At 47.0% G+C, this 20,232-nt stretch overlaps 2 protein-coding genes across 4 annotated transcripts in view; one reads left to right on the forward strand and one right to left on the reverse strand.

The window, feature by feature from the left end:
• crb2a (crumbs cell polarity complex component 2a) lies at positions 1-14,513 on the forward strand. The gene is made up of 13 exons (XM_029168499.3): positions 1-344; positions 4,941-5,633; positions 6,844-7,039; positions 7,582-7,721; positions 7,806-7,976; positions 8,057-8,170; positions 8,346-9,299; positions 10,091-10,665; positions 10,749-10,914; positions 10,992-11,862; positions 11,938-12,054; positions 12,270-12,396; positions 12,545-14,513. The coding sequence occupies exons 1-13, from the start codon at positions 278-280 to the stop codon at positions 12,764-12,766; spliced, it is 4,413 nt and encodes a 1,470-aa protein (XP_029024332.1). The 5' UTR covers positions 1-277; the 3' UTR covers positions 12,767-14,513.
• The window catches only part of dennd1a (DENN/MADD domain containing 1A), a 15,386-nt gene continuing 9,660 nt past the window's right edge, over positions 14,507-20,232 (reverse strand). The window contains exons 15-23 of one of the 3 annotated variants that reach the window (XM_029168500.3): positions 19,960-20,047; positions 19,808-19,848; positions 19,601-19,672; positions 19,460-19,516; positions 19,189-19,335; positions 18,895-18,959; positions 18,364-18,501; positions 17,748-17,994; positions 14,507-17,615 (exon numbers count right to left, since the gene is read on the reverse strand). In XM_029168500.3, coding sequence (XP_029024333.1) covers positions 16,566-17,615; positions 17,748-17,994; positions 18,364-18,501; positions 18,895-18,959; positions 19,189-19,335; positions 19,460-19,516; positions 19,601-19,672; positions 19,808-19,848; positions 19,960-20,047 — 1,905 coding nt within the window. In that variant the 3' untranslated portion in view covers positions 14,507-16,565. Of the gene's footprint in view, positions 17,616-17,747; positions 17,995-18,363; positions 18,502-18,894; positions 18,960-19,188; positions 19,336-19,459; positions 19,517-19,600; positions 19,673-19,807; positions 19,849-19,959; positions 20,048-20,232 lie in introns of those variants that run through there. The other 2 variants (XM_029168502.3, XR_008696242.1) reach the window with 2 other exon arrangements.

A 20,232-nucleotide genomic window follows, 5' to 3' on the forward strand; every position in this document is an offset into this window, starting at 1 on the left:
TGTTGACGGTTTCCATAGATTTGTCTTGTTAGTCCAGCTCATGTTTTGCTGTTGTCTCTGAGCTCTCATGGCTGATTACACATTGAAGGGAGGGCTGCCTGTTTGAATCCAGGGCTGCTCTCATTAGCAGCCAAGCATGGGCAGAGTGCAGCATGTCACCCTCTAAACACAGCAGCTGAGCCGAGCACAGAGCATGTCCATCACATAGCAGCATGTCAGTGATGCCGGACGTCTAGCCTGTTTGTTTCCCCGTGGTCTTGTGTTCGCCGGTGTCACCATGGAGCTGGGCCAAATTCACCTGAACCTGAAAACAGTGCTGCTGACGATGATGATGTTTAAGTGGGGTGAGTGGAAACAGCTCTTATTGTTTGTGTGACCTCAAACGGACTGTAACCACAGGGAATGCGGGGCTGCTCACAGTAGCAACAGGTTGTAGGACACGGTGGCCCCACACACTGCTGTGGTAGAAAACTAGATTGATTCATCATTTTTTATTGAGTAAAAATTATTTAAAAATTGCTTTGAAAAATGTGGAGGAGCGATGGGGAATTAAGTTAGAAGCAGTTAACGTTTAGGTCTCAGGAATGTGAAGGAGGCTTCTAGAGTTCTAGAGATGCTGCTTTGAGAACAAGTGGTGTTCGAGAGGTGCTTGTTGGCTTGGTGTGTGTGTGTGTGTGTGTGTGTGTGTGTGTGTCTTGTTATTATCTGTTAACTGTTTATGTCGACTGGTCCAATCCCTGTGTTTGTAATCTGTGGTTTAACAAGCGCCGTCTGTGCTAATGGCATCAATTAACTTTGTAAACACAGGTAGAAACGTGATGAGTTAGTGACGCCTGCAGTGGAATTACTCTTCTATATTTTTACTAGTATAATTTATCTGTCTACTCAAACATTGTGTGGATAATTCCAGGGCAGTTCATTTTCATTTCCATTAGGTTGCATTTTTTCAGTGTCTTGTTTACACTCATCTATAAATCTGTACATTAGTGCACAAATGCACCTGTTTACCTGCTGTTGACACTTACTTCCTGGTTCCCCCCTGTCGCCCGTCACATGGTTATTACAGCCAATCATCCTCATCTGGTCCTTCCTGTCAGTTTCCTGTCAGTCTGTCACCAGATCGTCTGCCATCTGGTCATTTGACTCCACACTATCTAGTGGCTGTTGTGTTACACTGTAACGTGCTCAGAGTCTGTTTTTTCATTTAAGTCACGTCTTTCATTTATCATTGTTTCATGTCTATATGTATTTGTGCGAGAGAAGGGGTGAAACATTTTTGTACTATCAATACCAAGAGTTTTGAAGCTGTCTTTTGTGTAGGGATGTGTAAAAATTCACCTGAGTTGTGTTTGATTCAAGAGTAGTCTAATTTTTTACGTAGACAGTTTCTGGCCCTTGTGCCTATATGTCCCATGATGCTTTGCTATTTGACAAATTTTGCAGCCCAGTCTGAATTCTGGTCTGTGCCTTGTTCCCATGTTTAGTGTTTTCTTGGAAGTTGTCAGTGTTTTCAGGGTCCAGTTGTAACTTCTGAGTCTTTTGAACATCACTAAACGGTTCCAGCCCAAACATGATCCACCTAATGTAATGTGAGGTTTGGAACATCACACCCTACTTTCAGGACTGCATTTTACATTTTGCACATCTTCAGAAGTGGATGTAGAGCAGCTGGCCTTGATGTAACATGCTGTTGTCTGCTTTTTATTTGTGGGACTTGTATTTTCAGACACTAACAGCCATATGTGCTTTAGGAGTAGTTTAAGCATTTAGGAAACTTTAGTGTAGCATGGAAATCCTGTATTTGCATTAGCTTAGCCGAAATCTGGGTGGAAACACTTCGGCTCTGCCACATTTCATGAAGGTTTTAGTGTTGGAAGCCGGTGACGTGAGGTCGGCGTGATTTGAGGAGGCCGTGATGGAGAGTGTTGTGACAGAGTAGATGTCAGCGTGGACACACGCCCGAGCGCGAAGCTCGCTATAATCTGTGCAGGTAGCCGACACCAGGAGATTAGGGGAGCAAGGGGATTGGCCCAAAGAAGCCACAGGGATTACAACATAGAAAAGCTCTGAAGGTCAAGCAGGCCACCAAACCTGCCAGGCTGAAAGGCTGGAGGGGGAGGGGCAGCAGCACGGCGTGTGCTTAAACCCCCGAGACTGTGCCCTTCACACTTACAACAAATATATCTGGTTTTACAAAGTCTGGATAGACATCTGGATAAGATACATCTGGATGAACAACACAGAACAGAGCACCTCTCGTGTCAAAGGGCACAAACTGTACACATTACTTGTTGCCCCTCATGTGAAACAGAAAGAGAATCAGTAGCATCAACATGAATCAGTCAAGTCCCAGTCAGAAAAAGGTCCAAGTTGATAAAGGGAAACTATTTGTAATGCCCTTTATTTGCCTTAAGCCCTACAAGTTTAATGTGTCGAGTTACAACCATGGACCTCACAAAGGCCGACGTTTCAAACAGTTTGTTCACTGAGTCAGACTGTTGATGTCGTATAGAGCCTGAATCCGTGAGTGGTACATCTTCATGAGTGTGATCCACAGCGATGCAGGATTACCTCCTCACCTACTGTAGTAACATGTTTATCCTCGCCCAACTCTTACACCCAGATGACTCCAACCTAATCTTGACACCCCTGACGGCCACCTGCCGATCCTCTATCTGCCGGTGCCTCACACTTTCCTGCAGCCCACTTAAATCTCCACAGTTCAAACATGCTTAGTGTCTGCGGGTCAGACTGAGGCGACGATGCGTCTCACGCACGATTGGAAACGACAACGACCGTCTGAGGACCTCGTGGTTTGACTGACTTAAACTGTCAGCAGTCATAGTGTAAGAACGGGGTTATTAGCATTATTGCTAAACGCTGTGTTATTCAGAATCAGCAGTATGGTGCAAGAACTAAATGCTCATGATAATACTCAGCAGGATGATAAAAATATGATCTCTTGTTTTTCTCTTGGTCTCATCTTATAATAAAAAATAAAAAAACTAGACCTTATTATTTTCAAGTCAGCTCTGAATTTTTAAATGTGGAGCTGAACTCAAAGCCTGGGTTAATTTGATCACCTCTGTATGAAACAAGTGAGTTCTTTGAGGTTGGGACTGCTTCAAACTTACAAACAGGGCAAACCCATGAGCTGCTCCTTATGTGAGGAAGAAACTCATGAACAAGAACCCAATATGTGACAGAGCTCTGCCCACATCAAACGACCGAGAGGGGCCTAAAGAAAACCAAACATTCCTTCAAATCTTTCAGGTGAAATTAACAAAACTGTTGTAACGTTGCCAGGAAAGCGTGTGTGTGTGTGTGTGTGTGTGTGTGTGTGTGTGTGTGTGTGTGTGTGTGTGTGTGTGTGTGTGTGTGTGTGTGTGTGTGTGTGTGTGTGTGTGTGTGTGTGTGTGTGTGTGTGTGTGTGTGCGAGGGGGGGCTTAAAACGTGCTCGATCTCAGTGTTTGCAGGGAATATGACGAGGAAGCATTTCTCTGTGTCTCATTAATCGCTCTTCCTCTCCAGGCCCCCTCCCTCCTCCATAACTCACTCCCTTTACTGTCAATTATTTCCCCTTTAGGGAGAACTTGGGAACAAGACCCTGATCAGTGTTGGGGGTTGGCAGCACTGGAGGGAGCTATTTGTGCAGAGTCCAGATTGGCCTAATAAAGGGAATGTGGGCTGATTTCACAGCAACCTCATAGCATTGGCTGGTGGGGGGAGACAGTGTATGTATTGTTAATCCCATCACCCACCCACCCCAAAGTGCTCGGCTCCACTTTGTAGGCTGTCATAAACAATGGCTCCACAGGAATGCCTGATAATACTCAGCGTGGTCGTTTCTGCCGGCTAAAAGCAAATTAAGAGAAGGAACACAAAACATTTGTTAATTCCATTTTTAATATACATTTAAATCATGTGAATACATACTTTACAGTGCAAGCTACTGTCTTAGACCTCAAAGCACCCAAATACTGTATAAACTCTATAAACCCAATTGAAGGAACGGTCTGCATGACTGGTCCAGTCAACAGTGAAGCCTGGGCTTGTGTTTGTGAATGACGTCCTAAAAGTCCTCTTTTACATTTGACTATTTCTACTGTAGCTACACAGCTAAAGACACGGATGTGCTGAAACGTGTCTACAGGAGCAAATTTGAATTTGCTAACACTGACTATGTACTTGACAAAGTTAAGGTATCTTGAACTCATGGCCTACAGTTTAGTAATATGAACTAAATTAGGTCCTATTTCTAAATATTGTCTATGAACATGATCAGCTGATATGTTATTTTATTTTATTAGGACTGAAATAAAAGTTAGTTGGTCGGTTCATGTTCATGTCTGTTGGTTGCTTTTTGTTACTACATAATTTCTACTGTATTAAACCTTTTGGTGGGAGTCTGTTAAAGTAGTTTCCTCTTGTTTGAGCAGCGGTTTTCAGTTCTTGCGCTGTTGAACTATTCTCCTGCAATGGAGCGATTTTTGATGCTTTGCCTGACTGGAGAATCCAGGAAGTGACCCATCAATCCTCTGATCGGTCGCTGCTCCACCTCTGCTGCCCACGAAAACTCCAAACAGGTCCCACAGCTGACATACAGTAACCTACTGCTTGACTGTGCAACCGTGTACTGGCCATGTACACAACATGCAGATACTGTTACAGTATCTGTAAGGACTCCTTCTAAAAATGGGACTGTAATAAAATAGTGCAAGTCGACCACATGAAGTCTTTACTAGTGTGACATTACTTTTTGTCAGATTTCATATAGACTCTTGTTGCAGCACATTAAGTTTGGTGTAGCTTGCTGGGCTCCTTGCTGTTCAACCATCAGTCACTAAATGTTGATGAGAGGTGATGGAGCCCGTCCCAGCTGACACAGGTTACTCCACATTACACCATGCCTCCATCACACTTGCTCCTCTGTCTTCCAGGCATCCTCTGCTCGGCTTCATCAGACAAATGTCTGTCTGCGCCCTGCCAGAACGGGGCCACCTGTGTGGACACCACGGACGACTACGCCTGTATCTGTGCCAGGGACGGGGTCCGATACATGGGCAAAACCTGCGAGGAGCTCTACGACGCCTGCGTCTTCGCTCCGTGCGAGCGCTGCAGCAGCACCCCCGGCACCGCAGAGTACCGCTGCGCGTGTCCGAGCGGCCTCACGGGGGACAACTGCACCGTGGACGTGGACGAGTGCGAGAGCAGCCCGTGCTCCGCTCCGCGGTCGCTGTGCGTGGATCAGCTCAACGGCTACTTCTGCAGGTGCCCCCCCGGGCTCGGCGGACGGGACTGCAGGGCGCGCGTGACCGACTGCGTGGACGAGCCCTGCAGGAATAACGGGACGTGCGCTCTGCGACCGGAGGGCTTCGCGTGTCACTGCGCCGCGGGCTTCGAAGGGCGGACGTGCGAGGAGGACGTCGACGAGTGCTCATCGGAGCCCTGTCAGAACGGAGCCATCTGCGTCGACGGGGTGGCGGAGTTCCACTGCTTCTGCGTGCCGGGCTTCCAGGGCCACAACTGTGAGATCGACATCAACGAGTGCGCGTCACGGCCCTGCGAGAACAACGGCACGTGCATCAACGAGAAGGACCACTACGAGTGCGAGTGCTTGACGGGCTTCGCAGGTGAGCGTCGCGCGCCTCAGCGTCACGCAGGAGACGCCCGCCGCTGGATGCGCGCGCACAGAAGGAGACCTGGGTCTGACCTGTGCCTGTGCTGGTCCCTGGAGACACTGACAGTGTTAGATAGGAAGGAGGCACATGAGAACACCCTGTGAATGATGAAAAACACAAATATACCCCTGAAACACTTATTCTTCCAAACTCAGCTGAATTCATTGCCCTTAGAAAAAGAATCTAAAGGTAAACCTCTATACTATTCTATACATACCACAGTGATGTACTGCTGTGTCTCCTGTGACAGCACAGCCCAGATTTACTGTAAAGTCACATCCAAAATCTAATTCATGCAGTTCACAATTATTGTTATCAACTGATACACAACATCATAAAAAACTGTGGGTTTCCGCTGTGCAGGATTCTACTGTGTAATAGTTCTGCCATGACTCTTAATCCTGCTGCTATTTCCTTCTATACGCATCACATAAACAAAAATAGCACCAACAATGTAGATGAAGTCTAGACCCATAAAGTAATATTTTAGTCTCAACATTATTCACGTAAGTCAGATTTCTCAAATTATCTTAATTCACCAACCTTCCAAACGCTTTAGTTTCTGACTGATGAAAACTGGTGCATGTACCTGTTCATCATCTATGATCTTTATCATCTCTAGTATCTTAAGGCTCCTGCTTCACTTTATTGAAGGTGAATTTTATTTATTTATGCATTTATTATTAGTTTTCCAAGCAAGACTCTTAATTTGTTGTTGGTTTTAGTTGGGATCTGTGAATCAAGATGTTTATTATTATGTTGACATTTTTCTCTATGACAGCGAAGCGAGCGTAAAACATTTGTTCCTCTGAAGTTTATGTACGTCATGCTTCTCGCCGCCATTTATTACTGGAAGTCTTAGGTGTTTTCTTTGTCCCTGATGAAGCAGAGACGTTGAGTATTTCAAGTGCCCAGTGAGACGTTTTTAGTCAGGCCTCTTATCTGCAGCTCAGATAGCAGAGAAAACACTGTTTCCTTCTCAGCGTCTGCTGTGTGTCAGAGGAGCTTCAGGTTAGATCAGCACTGCTGCATTCCCGCTGGCCTTATCACTGTAGATATGTTTAAACTAGAATAGACACGCTGATGCGGACCTTCGAGCAGCTTATCGTCATCGCGGCTGTTCCTGCGTCCTCACTGCGTCCTCGCTGTTCTCCTCCACCAGGAGTCAACTGTGAGGCTGAGGTAGATGAGTGCGAGTCCAGCCCCTGCCGCAACGGAGCCACCTGCCACGACCTGATCGGCATGTACGCGTGTGAATGTCTGCCGGGGTTCGAAGGCGTTGACTGTGAGGTGGACGTGGACGAGTGCGTCAGCGTGCCGTGCCAGAATGGAGCAGTGTGTCAGGACATGGTCAACAGGTAGAGGGATGATGGGTTACATGCTACAGCCACAGCACCGAAGGCAGTTCACTCATTAAGTTTTTTTATATGTTTATTTCCTTGTTGGTTTGTAAGAAAAACCTAGTTGAGTATTTGAAAAGAGACTAGTAAAATTTGCATTCAGTGGCTTTGATTTAAAGGGTTTTTACTAAAAAAGCAGCTGTCTCGTCGTCCATGCTACAGACAATCAAACTAATAAATAAGAACTTAAAGAAAGTCATGCACAAATAACAAAAGTAATACTACACCAGCATCCATCCATCCAGCCATTTTCTACTCCTGAAAATATCCCAGCAGGAGAAGTAACCAATCAACGTAACTGCAGGTTTTAGGACAGTGGGAGGAAGCCAGAGAACGCGGGGAGACTTAGATCGCATTAATGATCACCAACACACAGAAGATGTAACTGACTAAAACCTTCAACCAGTCTGCATCCATCATTATTGGTATTTTGTATTTGAATGTCTTTTTTCCATTTGTTTCTCACTGTGTGTGTTTTTCCCCGCGTGGGTAAATTGCAGCTACGACTGTGACTGTGGAAACACGGGATTTGAGGGCGATCACTGTGAAGTGGACATCGCTGAGTGTGCGTCTGAGCCCTGTCAGCACGCTGCCACGTGCGTGGAAGGAGTCAAAGGCTACACCTGCCTCTGCTGGCCGGGTAAGAAAGCAGAAGCCTGAGCAGAAACCAGCACGTCTTCACCCTGAACCAGAGCTGAGGTGCGAAGGTGCCCGTGTTCCTCAGGTTACGAAGGCCCAAACTGCGAGACGGACATCGATGAATGTGCTGAGCAGCCGTGTGAGAACGGAGGCCGGTGTTTCCAGCGCTCCGATCCGTCCCACTGGACGCCGGACTGGGAGCTCAGCTTTGCAGATGCCGCGGGCTACGTCTGCCAGTGTCCGCCGGGCTTCGCAGGTCAGTTCAGCTCAGCTCAGCGTGTGTCGCTCACGCCGCCAAAACCGCCCCCACACACCCTCGTATGTGTCGCACGGCAGGAGAAAACTGCTCGGTGGACATCGACGAGTGCGAGTCGGAGCCGTGTCAGAGCGGAGGCTCCTGTGAGGACGGGATCAACAGCTACACCTGCACATGCGCCGCAGGGTTCCTGGGTAGGTCTGATCCTGCAAATCGCTCACACAGTGAAATCATGGGAGCTGCAGCCATCAGTTATGAATCTATTGCAAAATGAATTGTGTCTAATAATGTCTCGTGGTGACACTAAATAAGGGAATTCATCGCGAACCTGCGACCCCCTGTAACGCTCGGTGCGGTGCTCCCCCTCAGGGAAGCTGTGTGAGGTGAACGTAGACGAGTGTGAGAGCCAGCCCTGTCAGAACGGCGGCTGGTGCGAAGACGGCAGGGCGTCCTACACGTGCCACTGCCCCGACGCGGCCGCGGGCCAGCTTCCCTGGGGGGGGCGTCAGTGCGAGGTGCAGCTCCGCGGCTGCGTGGGCCACGCCTGCCAGAACGGGGCCACCTGCCGCCCGTGGCTGGAGGGGGGAGAGCACGGGCACGCGTGCCTGTGCCCCCCCGGCTTCTACGACCCGCGCTGCTCCACCAGAACCACCTTCTCCTTCTCCTCCCCCGGGTTCGTCCACATCCGGGTGGTCGAGGACGCGCGGGGCAGGAGGGAGCTGCAGCACAGAGCCCACCGAGGTCATGGGGTCCAGCTCCGCTTCCGGACCACTTTGCCCAGCCTGGTGCTCTTCTACAGGGGGGATGCGGACAACCACCTGCTGCTGGAGGTCGTGAGCGGGGGCCTTCGTGCCAAAGCTTCCTCTGAGGACTCTGAGCTGGAAGTAACGTATCCTGGGCTGCTCAGCGACGGGGACTGGAGGGACGCCCACGTGTACGTAGATGCTGAAGGCCTGACTCTGACCGTGAAGGGCCCTGGCTGCGAGTGGGACCGCTGCAGAGTCACCGATGGTGGAGCGAGTGAGCCCACCTTTCAGCCCTCTGAAGCCTTCGCTCACGTTTATATCGGTGGAGCTCCTGAGGAGCTCTTGGAGAACTCTATGAGTGGCGTAGGTTTCATTGGATGCATGGAGGACCTGATGATAGACTCTAAGCCCATCCTGCCACAGACGCTGCCAGAGAACCAGGGGCATGAGCTGGGGTGCAATAAGACCGAGTGGTGTAAACCGGACCCCTGTGACGGACACGGCCGCTGCGTGGACCTGTGGACCAGCTATTACTGTGACTGCCACCGGCCCTTTTACAGTGAGAGCTGCTCTGAAGGCAAGTACCACCACACTACGTATATATTATAAATGTTACCTGAATATATATACATATAACAGCATTTTAACACACAGGCAACGTCTTCTAACAGAGCAGTTTTCTCCAGCTTTGACGCTAATAAACAGATAAAATGACTTACTTCGACAACTGAATGATTAATACACTGTTATTGTTGTAGTTGGGAATTGCAAATCTTTAAGTTTAAGGACAAACAGCAAAGACACAAATTGCTGTTCATGTTGCTGTGGCATGAATGAATACGTTTATTTATACGTTTTGAATAAGTTTAAATTGTTTACAAAATTAGCAGAAAGCCTTTGGACACTTTTCAAATTGTTATTTGATCCTGTTATTATAAAACTATTATCATGTTAATTAGTGGTTAGTTTCTTTTGACATCGTATGTCAAAAGATTCCATCATATTTCAATAAGCAGTGAATGACCTCCTGCAGTAGTTATGATCATAGAGTTGACTGGTAAAAGGATCTAGGAAATAAAGCTAAAAGCAGCAAAATTATGGAATAAATGTTATTTTACAAAACGTACTGAAAACACATCATAATTGGAAAAAATACCCAGGAGGTAGTAACTTGGCAGATTCAGTTTTCAATTCAATTCAATCTGGTGTGAAACCAGCCTGACTGTAAATTAACAAAAAATTTTGTCATAATAAAAAGAGGTATTTTTCTTTATGGGGGTTCAAATTGTATCAAATCAAATGTAATAGTTGCTACAAATATCCTTATAAATCTAATCCTAATCGCGACTCTTTGTTCTCCTCGGGCAGAGTTCCCTTCATGGACGTACGGCCACGAGGACACGCTGAGTTTCAGTGCGTACGACATTGGTCAGAGTCACGGCAGCAGCTTCAACGTGTCCTTCTTCCTGAGGTCGCTGAAGAGCGAGGGGCTGCTGTTCCAGCTCCGGAGGCCCACGGAAAAGGCCGAGGGTCAGGTGTACTTCTCCGTGTACCTGGGGATGGGGAGGCTGCTGGTCAGCTCGCTGCCCGGCAGCGCCCCGCTCACCGCGCCCGTGTTTGTGGCCACGGGGGAGAAGCAGCTGGTGCAGGTGGAGGTGCGGGGGGAGCAGGTGGTCTTTGGCCACGCAGGCCTGCGCTACAGCATAGGACAGATCCCCCAAGTGGCCGTCGCCAGCGGCGACGAGGCCTACGTGGGAGGACTTCCAGGAGACTGGAGCGCGGAGGCGTGGGGCGGGCGCTACAAAGGCTGCCTGCAAGACCTGCGCCTGGGTTCAACGCACCTGGACGTGGACGCGTGGAACATTTCGGCTGAGGAGGGGGCGTATTTACCGAGTGACGCTGAGAACGTGATGAGAGGCTGCGTCAGCGACGACACCTGCAAGGTGGGACGCCGCGCGGACAGCTCCGCCGCATCGCTATTTATCACGACCCCATCGCGGCTGACGCTCTGACGGTCTCTTTGCAGATAAAGCCTTGTCAGAACGGTGGAGAGTGCGCCGTCACCTTCAACGACTTCAGGTGCTCCTGTCCGGAGCGGTACGCCGGAAAGAGCTGTGAAACACATGTGTGGTGCGTTAGTGACCCCTGTGTGAACGGAGGCCACTGCGTGGACCTCCCCGATGGATATGAATGTAAGAACCTTTGCCTCATGGTCGTGAGTTCATAGACCGGATGTACTGCTGGTAATAACTGCTAACGATGCCTTCAGGTGTGCACAACGCCACGTTTGAGAACAACCCTGTCCAGTACAGCGCTGGAGGCTCGCTGGCCCGACCCGTCTCCAACATATACCTGGAGCTGCGGACCCGGTCGGAGAACGCCGTGCTCCTCAGGGCCGCCTGGGGCTCCGACATGCTGATGGTGAGCCTGCTGGACGCCTGCGTGCGGGTGGAGATCCACGTCGGGAACAGCGTGGAGACCCTGGCCTTCACCGGGGTCCGGCGAGTGGCCGACGGCCGCTGGCACCGCGTCAACGTCTCCATGGCGGAGCGCAAGCGCAAAGCCTCCCCCTGGTTCATCATCGTGGACGGGGTCACGGACGCCAGCAGCAGCCCGGAGCGCACGGGGGGCCTGCACTTCCTCAACGAGAAGGGGGCCGCGCTGGCCGTCGCAGAGAGCTTCACCGGCTGCTTGGGCGCCGTGAGAGTGGGAGGAGTCTACCTCCCCTTCATGGACGACTATGAGGCCCCGCAGGCGTCCCAGTTTCACCTGGTGGGCAAACCGAAGGTGCGTTTGGGCTGCACCAGCGCCCCTGTCTGTGACTCGGACCCCTGTCTGAACGGGGCCACCTGCGAGGATCTCTTCAATAAGTTCGGCTGCGTGTGCGACTCCGGCTGGGAGGGAGAACGGTGTGAGGCTGATGCTGACGACTGCGCCTCTCAGCCCTGCGTCCATGGCAACTGCAGGGACCGGCTGGCAGCGTTTGAGTGCCAGTGCCGCCCCGGCTACGCGGGCGCGCTGTGCGAGGAGGACCTGGATGAGTGCGAGCATCACGCGTGTGAGCACGGAGGCACCTGTCGGGACGGACCCAACATGTACCACTGCACATGCCCCGAGGCCTACAGCGGCCCCCTGTGCCAGTGAGTAGAGAGCAAAGCCCCGGGTCGGCTGACCGGGAGCCGTCCGTTCACTGCTGCCTGTTTGCTTCCCAACAGGTGGGACTATCCTCCAATACAGTGCGGCAAAGACATGCAGTGTGTCAATGACGGCGTGTGCACTGATGGGCTGTGGGGGGCCAACTGTACGTGTGTGCCAGGCTTCACAGGCAGCAGGTGAGTTACTGCTTATTATGCTCCCCCTTCAAATCACTGGAGGATGATGATGATGATGATGATGATGACGACGATATGTACCCTGAACAAAAATACAGAACTAACTTTAACGTCTCTTCTCAGTCTATGTAGGCAGTTCTTTACCTGTTCCATCATCTTGTTTCGACACAGAGACACTGGTTCCTTCTCAAATCGTGTCTTTTTCTGTCTCATAGTTGTGAAACGGAGATTAACGAGTGTGAGTCCAACCCCTGCCAAAATGGCGGCTCCTGCTTAGATCGATTCAACATGTTCGTGTGTGAATGTCCACCTGGCTACAGCGGCCCAACGTGTGACACTAATGTACGCGGCTGGTCTTTAATTTGAATGTTTCATTTCAATCCCAAAAGATTATATAACAAATGATGAATTTGAATCTTTAATTTGATTTAAATGGTATTTTACTCCATATTTTTAATTTTAAGGCCTCATTTCTGTCCCCTCTTCCCAGAAATTGGCCAGTAAGCAGGGCGTCCCCTGGCTGGCACTAGCCATCCTGCTGCTCTGCTTCTGTGTGCTGATACTGATCTTCAGCCTGACCTTCATGGTGCTCACAGCCAGGAAGAAGCGCCAGTCGGAGGGCGCGTACAGCCCCAGTGCTCAGGAGCTGGCCGGGGCTCGGCTGGAGATGGACAGCATGCTCAAAGTGCCACCAGAGGAGAGGCTCATCTGACGGGATGGGGAGCTGGAGGTGATCCGGACCCACAGAGCTCACCTGAGGCTGTGGGCCACACAGCCCTGCGGGTGGACGCGGTGCTCAGTGCAGTTAGTACCATGGTTGAACAGTATTAGTGTGCGTAAACTACAGGTGACGCAAGGAAACGGCCCTAAGTCTTCTTCTGAAGCATCAAACGATAGGATGAGGACCCAAGAAGGTGGTTTATTGTATAAGACAGGGCCCGTCTGGTGCTGTACGTGTGATTGTGGTTAGAAAAGTATTGAGATTTTTTTTAAAAAAAGCTCTTTATTTCAAGAAGCCTGAACACAAACCATGAAAACTGTCCTCTGGTGTTTTAATAGTCATCATTGTGGTGACGCCTGAGTCAGGACTGGTTTTGTTTTCAGTGGGACAAGGTGGGAAGTGGGGCAAATGCTGCTAGTTAACCCAAGGACTAGTGTGTGTCTCGAGAGAGAGAGAGAGAGAGAAATACACAAATACATATAAACTGGGGCTTTCTGAGCAGAAAGCTGAAACTTCACTGATCCTGCACTGGCAACCCACCTGATCCCTCTGTAACAGGACGGAGAATGAATGAGTCAAAGGTGCCAACCGGCGGTTTCATGGGTTAACGTTATTTATAATTGACTTGTTGAATTAAGAACCAACGCGCTGTAGACATTCAGTCTGTATTGCAGCTGGTCATTCCAGCGAAGAGACAGAAACTGGATACTGTAACTGCTAAGAAAATACTCCGTTATATTTTTTCTACATTGTTAGTGGCTTATTCTTCTGCAGTTGTTGGATCAGCTGTTGAATCAACTCCAGGAACAGTTTGTCTTCATGAACTAATTTCTCGTTGGGATATTTGAATTTCCTTCAAATTCCTAGTTGTATCCTACAAACCCTAACCCTACTGTAGGATACAATGTTCTATATTGTTAAACACTGACAAAAGTGAGCAGGGCTTCACTGACTGAAGGAAGACACAACAATTAGACTTGATTGTTTGCACTTACTGTTAAGTTCTGGTGTCGCTCCTGGGCGAACAACCCTTATAAGAATAAAGTGTTTCAGTGAGTGAGATTGACTTCAATGATATGAGTAAAACACACAGGACACTATTAGACTTGACTTTGGAGCAAGGAAAGTTTCTTACAAGATTCCATGCATTTTCAGGTCTCAGTGTGAGACACACAATCTTTTTGATAGAAGGCGGTGGATTGTACATTTTATTCCACAAGTTGACATTTTTGTTGTTGTCTGTTTAGGTCAAACCTGTACATGTTGTGTATTTATGGTTATATACTCTGTATATAAGTGAACTGATATTCATTGCGTTTCAGTGGGCGCTCACATCTGTCTGTGTCTCCAGTAGCTTCTTCACAGTCAGTAAAACACAGATTAACTAGTTTAAGGTACGAACTGTGATGGAGAAGCGTCTTCTGTAGATATGAAAGTTAAATACTTTACCATGAATAATGAAAGGAATAAGTGTTTTATGAATATAATGTACAATATAAGGTGTTATTGCATATGGGAGCATTTAGGTAGGTCTGCACACAATCTTTTGTTTGCTTTGTTCCTTTGATATAAAAAATACCCAACATTTGAAAAAAATAAAGTGACTGTTGTTTCTATGATCCTGGCAAAGACTTATAATAACTGCAGCAACTTACACCTGCAGCTTCCAACTCGTGTTCGCTATAGCTTCTTCCACAGAGATGATGGTGAAGGAAGAAATAAAAAATGCATCACAGTGTTTCAGAGTTTAATTTTAATAATTGTCTTATACAAGGGATCATTTGGTTGTGCTAAAAAGTCAGAGAATCATGGGGTTAGTGAAAAAAAAGGCTTCTATAAAGATAAATTAACCAGAGATTCTCTGGCAGAAATCATTTAACTTGTAATTTCAGGTATGAACATGGAATAAGATATGTGGCTGTTAACCAACAGACAGATTAACTGTTGGTACAACAACATAGCAGGACATGACGTCCTGCATTGTGAAAGTAAAGCTGACATTATTAAAATGTCAATCTAGTATCTTTAGTTACTAGTCACCACTCTTAATTAATCAGTCTTAGAATAAATATAGTGTTTACTCAGAACTGCAACTAACACTGTACAGCACTTTGAAGCAAGTAGGACTTTTTGGCATTGGATACATATAAATGCACCAGGATCCCCTGGAAAGATGTAAAGGCTAACAGGAAGTGACAGCTACGCAATGTCTGACAGCTCAAATAAGTAGTGCTAGAAAAACTGGGAAAACCTGAAACGCATTAGACATCACCATCAAACACAATATAATACTGGACTGAGGCAAAACAAACAAAAGGAAATGCATCCATCAGCAGCAAAAGAAGCAACTAGATCTTTTAAAACAACAAAGTGTACAATAAAGTGTTTCAAAGCCCCCTCATATTTAATAGATATGTTTATAATTATTCACTGGGGCATCACAGTCTGCTGGAGACCTCTTAAAACGTCTCTTTTAAAAACAGTAGGAGGCAACACATTTCATAGGTCAGTGAGAGAAGTCGTAGACGGGATTCATCTTGAAGGAAATAAACACTGTGCATGAAGCTACTGAAAACATCCATGTGTGAACTGAGTGACTGATACCAACCACCACTGTACCACCAACCACTCTGTAGCTACAGCAGCACACGACCAGTAGGATGTTAATCAACCACAGCAGACAAGCTATTGCTTAATGTACAGGCTTATTGTAGATGACATACACTGTACACTGAATGTGATATACTTCGTATCCTCTAAAGTCACAAATCTATAAAGATCTATACTGAACATTACACTACAGAGAGGTGCTGGCTTCGCTAGTGAATAGAGACAAGCTGTAAATTGTTGGCATCTTGAAGCTGTCTCTGTGATTTTCTATTGAGTACACACAGGACTAAAAGGAAATATTGACTACAATTGTAAGCGGTTTAATTTCACTTTAATTTCACTATTTGGTGTCCCTGTTGCAACAATTACTTAATTTGCTGCTATATAGAGCACCAACATTACCAAAAGGAGCTGGTTCATTGTTTAAAGTGCAGCTACACCAACTGTGCTGAGAGGATTATTGTAATGAGTTAGGCTTAATATTAGTTTTGTGAGCAAACAGCAAGTGCTCATTAATGATTCTTCCACCTAGTGTAGTAATGTAACAGTGAAGGTCCTAGAAGAAGATTCAGTGGCACATTCATTCAATCCCAATTAGAGTCAAATGTGTGGGAACACCAACCTGCCAGTCAGGTTTCAGTAACAGATCAAACTGGGCCTTGACTTTTACATATGTAGCAGATCCAACAAAATACACTGTCTGGTGACTATATCGAATCACCAGATGGGCACGTTTGACACGGCCACAGCTTGGACGGCCATTTGTTTTGTGGCAACTTGACACGATTCTGCAGCAGCAACAACAGACGAATGCCTTTGTACAGTTCAACCTGTTCATAAGCTACAGGTTCCTGCTACATCCTACTCTACGCTCATCAACTACTTAAAGAGAGGCTTGTTGCTACTGTAGCGTATACAAATAGCAACACCGATCTGTGGTTTATGGTTTTTGTTCACTGCTCCTTTCTTGTCCTGTGGTCACACAGTGACCTGTAGTAGCAAGGTGACAACAGTTCAGATTCACATTCAGCTCACAGCAGCAGGAAACAAGTTGATTTTATCAGCAGGTCTTTGATATCTTATACTTTTAGCGAGTTGTGTAAGCAGAAGAAATTGTATTTAAGCTAATGTGTCAGTAACTGCAATACAAAGAAGGGCGGCTTAGTGTCGCTCACAGGTCTTAGTCAAAGGTTTCCCACCTCCTTCGAAGGTCCTCCACCTTCTTTTTTTGGGGTGTAGCTGGCTTGACCATAGTCAGCAGATCCCCAAAAGGATCCTGAGTCTTCTGGTTTTCTCTGTCAGCAAAACGGGGCTTTTCCAGTGCTGTACCTGTGCCAGATATGGAATCCGCCAGAGTGGAAAGAGTGTAACTGCTGGCAGACGAATGAGGCACGAGGGTGACGGTGGTGGTGAGGGCCGGCGGTGGCAGAGGCGAGCTGCCCGGAGACTGCTGCCTATAGAGACCTGCTATCGCCGAAAAGGACTGTGGCTGGGGCGCAGTGTGTAAATAGGCTTGTGGTGCTCCGTACACTGCGCTGAAGGGATTCCCACTTACGGTCGGAGAGTAATGCATTTGAGGGGAGGTGTGCTGCAGAGACTGGGCAAAAGGATTGAGTGATACATGAGGATGGGCAGCGAAAGGAGGCAAAGCCTGTGGGTAAGACATGGGTGGCAGTGCAGGTTTGCAGCTAGATGACGTACCAGCATCTAGCCCGTCAGTTAGTGACTTGGAACTGATCTGTGCTGAGCTCTTGAGGGGGTCTAGAAGGCTCAGCAGGTCTATACTGTCCTCTGCAACCTTGGAAGGCTTGAGCAGGTCTCCATCTGAGGTCATACCCAGCGCTTGCCTAAATTCTTGTGCCCCTGTTGAAGTCCTTCCTTCACCCGTCCCTGCAGGTTTAGAGCGTGACGTGACCACAGGGGGCGCTAGGACAGTACCAAGCTCAGGGGTCTTTCGTCCGTGGGGACGTGGGATGGTGATGTTGTTGGGGGTGGACAGCTCCAGAGAGTCGGTGGCTAGGCTGGAGCCTTCGTGGTTTGGTGAGTGGAACTCTGTGTATATAGGAAGTTGGACAGAAGGTTGTCTGTCAGTCAGTCTGTCACAGGCGGGGGGGGCACAAACGGGCAGTGGTGCCTCGTCTTGCTTTACGCTCCACAGTTTATTGTAGGGGTTGGAGAGCTTGAGGCCTGGAAGTGTTCGCGAGTGTTCCCCAAGGCTTAGATCCATCCTCTGCAAACACAAAATAAATGTAGGAAAAAAGAGATACTAAGGCTTTAAATGTTTTCCTGGTGAGCGAATTCGGCATTCATGTATTTTCATGTGTTGCTCAAAGGAATAACTGCACTGCTTTAAACCTCTGACCTGGTAGGTAAACTTGGCCTGCAGTTCGTCTGAGGCTTTGGGGGTCCTCAGGTCCTCAAGACTTTTAGCCAAGGTAATTGGCTGATTCTCAGGCTCGTCCTGGCAGCCGAAGATGTCACCAAGGAGGTTGACATTGGAGAACTTCTCTGTGACAGGACTGGGAGGCGCAGTATGACACTCTGTCCCAAAGGTAGGATCGACCCCTTCGATTAACTCAACCTCCTTCAAGGAATGATACGGCTGTGGCCTGCAACACCAAAGATTGACTTTAAGTTGAAACATTGTAACCAAAACAAAAACCATGGAGTTTTAATATCGATCTGATTCAAAACTCAGGTGCATTATTCTCAATTTTCTGAGGGTGTGGTTGTATCATGATTGTAAATATTACTAATGTAATAAAAAACTTTACAACGGCACTCAACACCTATATTATCTTATTTGTCTAGTGCCAGTTTGGGCATTTTCTAATTGAAACAAATATTAAAAAGAACACGGCTTGATCAGATCATCAATACTTAAAGAGAGAAGAGGAAGAAAAGAAGAAAACACAAGAAAAAAGAGAGAAAGAAATGAGAATTTGAAACATATTAATCATTCAGACAAAGATGCGTACAAAGGTGACCATTCAAAAGGGACGGAGAAGAGGAAGCTGTCAGGACACCCAGAGATGGAATCATTGTCATACTGGTGCTCGTCTCCCGACGAATCCTCAGAGAGAAAGACTGTGTAGTGACGAGTAGGACGGATAGAACTAGTGTGAGGAAAGGGCAGACATAAGGAAAATTATATCTCATTACAGACAGGTTAGTAAGAATAAACACCAAAAAGGACGAACGTATAGAAAATGCCATTCAATGATTAGTGTTTCAGGTTTTACACTTATTAGCCTGTTAATGTAGAAAAACATACTGTAGGGACATTTGCAGACTTCCAAAATGGCATTTGTATTTACAGGTATGTACACGTGTATTTGTTTACAGAAATTATGTTAATTAATAATGTGCAATCTGTGAGTTGGTCTCTCACACAGTCAATAGAGAAAGAAGCACAGCTGTCTTTGTCCCACCAACTTAGACCAGCATGAATATTGAATATCTAACTGGATGCTGTGTGTATATATTGTGCATAATGGAGGTACTCTTACTGTTCAGTACTGCTTTCCAGACTCAAATTGCTGCTTGGTCTCTTCAGCAACATAGGGGGTCGCGCCTGTGGTAGTGAATACATATCATTTTACATCTTGTGTTTTTATGTAAATTTGACACCATTGGACCCTCTCACTGATAGATATGAGAGGTTTTGTGGAATAAAACCTAAACCTACAGTTTGCAATTTGAAAGTTATGATGTATAAGTTTGTCTATCATTCTTAATGAATTTACTTATTAGCTTGACTATATAATACAAAGTACTGTATACACAACAACACTTCTACTCACTTGACCAAAGTGCACAGTGATCGGCCGGTGGTCGTCCCAGGTGCGCAGCGGTCCCCCACTTCCACCTGCACCCATTGAGGTAAACCCTGCTGCGCTGTCATCGATGACGGCTGAGCTGCCTGTGGAAAAGCCGTTCTCTGCCTGCTCCTGCAAAGTACAGTAGGTACAGTGCAGAGGGCGGAGGTGAACGGAAAGAGGGGAGACGTAACCACTTCCACTGTGTTTGAGTGGTGTTGAAATGACACAATGAGTCACCTCTTCAGATTCATACCTTTTGCTTTAGTCGGCTCTTGACTTCCTTAATACGCATTTTGGCATGGTCTTTAGCCTGACGAAAACGTAAAACGAAACCAGATTATTTGCTTTTCTTATTACAAACTAGCACTCTCTAGACTTTGAAGAAAGTGCTTACAAACTTGTAAACCGTCTTCATGGCTGGGTTTGCCTTAGTCTTCACTGTGTTGAAGATAGCTCCACCTCCTTTCTGTCATAAAAAAATGGATCAATAGTTTGACCCTATTTGGCCAGTGGAGCCACGTGTGAGTGAAAGACAGCGTCTCTGCTGCCTACTCTTAGTAGAACAAAAACAAATGCAGTTTGAGCGTACAGACCAGCTCACCTTAACAGTGAACAGCCACTGGTGGTAGGTTTTATCACTGCCTGCAGAGGAAAAAAAAATTAAATAATAAGAAGAATTATAATAATAATACACATAAAGGTTAACAACAACAAACAAGACAAACTGTTGAAAACTTAAATATGCCTAATCACCTGCATATTCACCCATGTTGATTTCATCCTCAAATATGTCATTAAAACCTTCCCCTGAGTTCAAAAGGTCTAAACGCCCATCAATGAACTGTAAGAAAAACCACAAAATGTATTCAGGTGTAAAGGGTGAAAGAAAGTGTGTACTGTTATCTGTGGTGGGTTTAAGATAGAAACAGACAGAGATTGGGGTAAGACCTGTGAGGTATGTGTCTTTCTCTGATGGTTAAGATTAGTCAGGGAGTGAGGTTATGGCAAATAGTTGCACAGATAACG

Source organism: Betta splendens, chromosome 12 (genome assembly GCF_900634795.4).
Source record: "Betta splendens chromosome 12, fBetSpl5.4, whole genome shotgun sequence".
In the NCBI taxonomy this organism is placed as follows: Eukaryota; Metazoa; Chordata; class Actinopteri; order Anabantiformes; family Osphronemidae; genus Betta; species Betta splendens.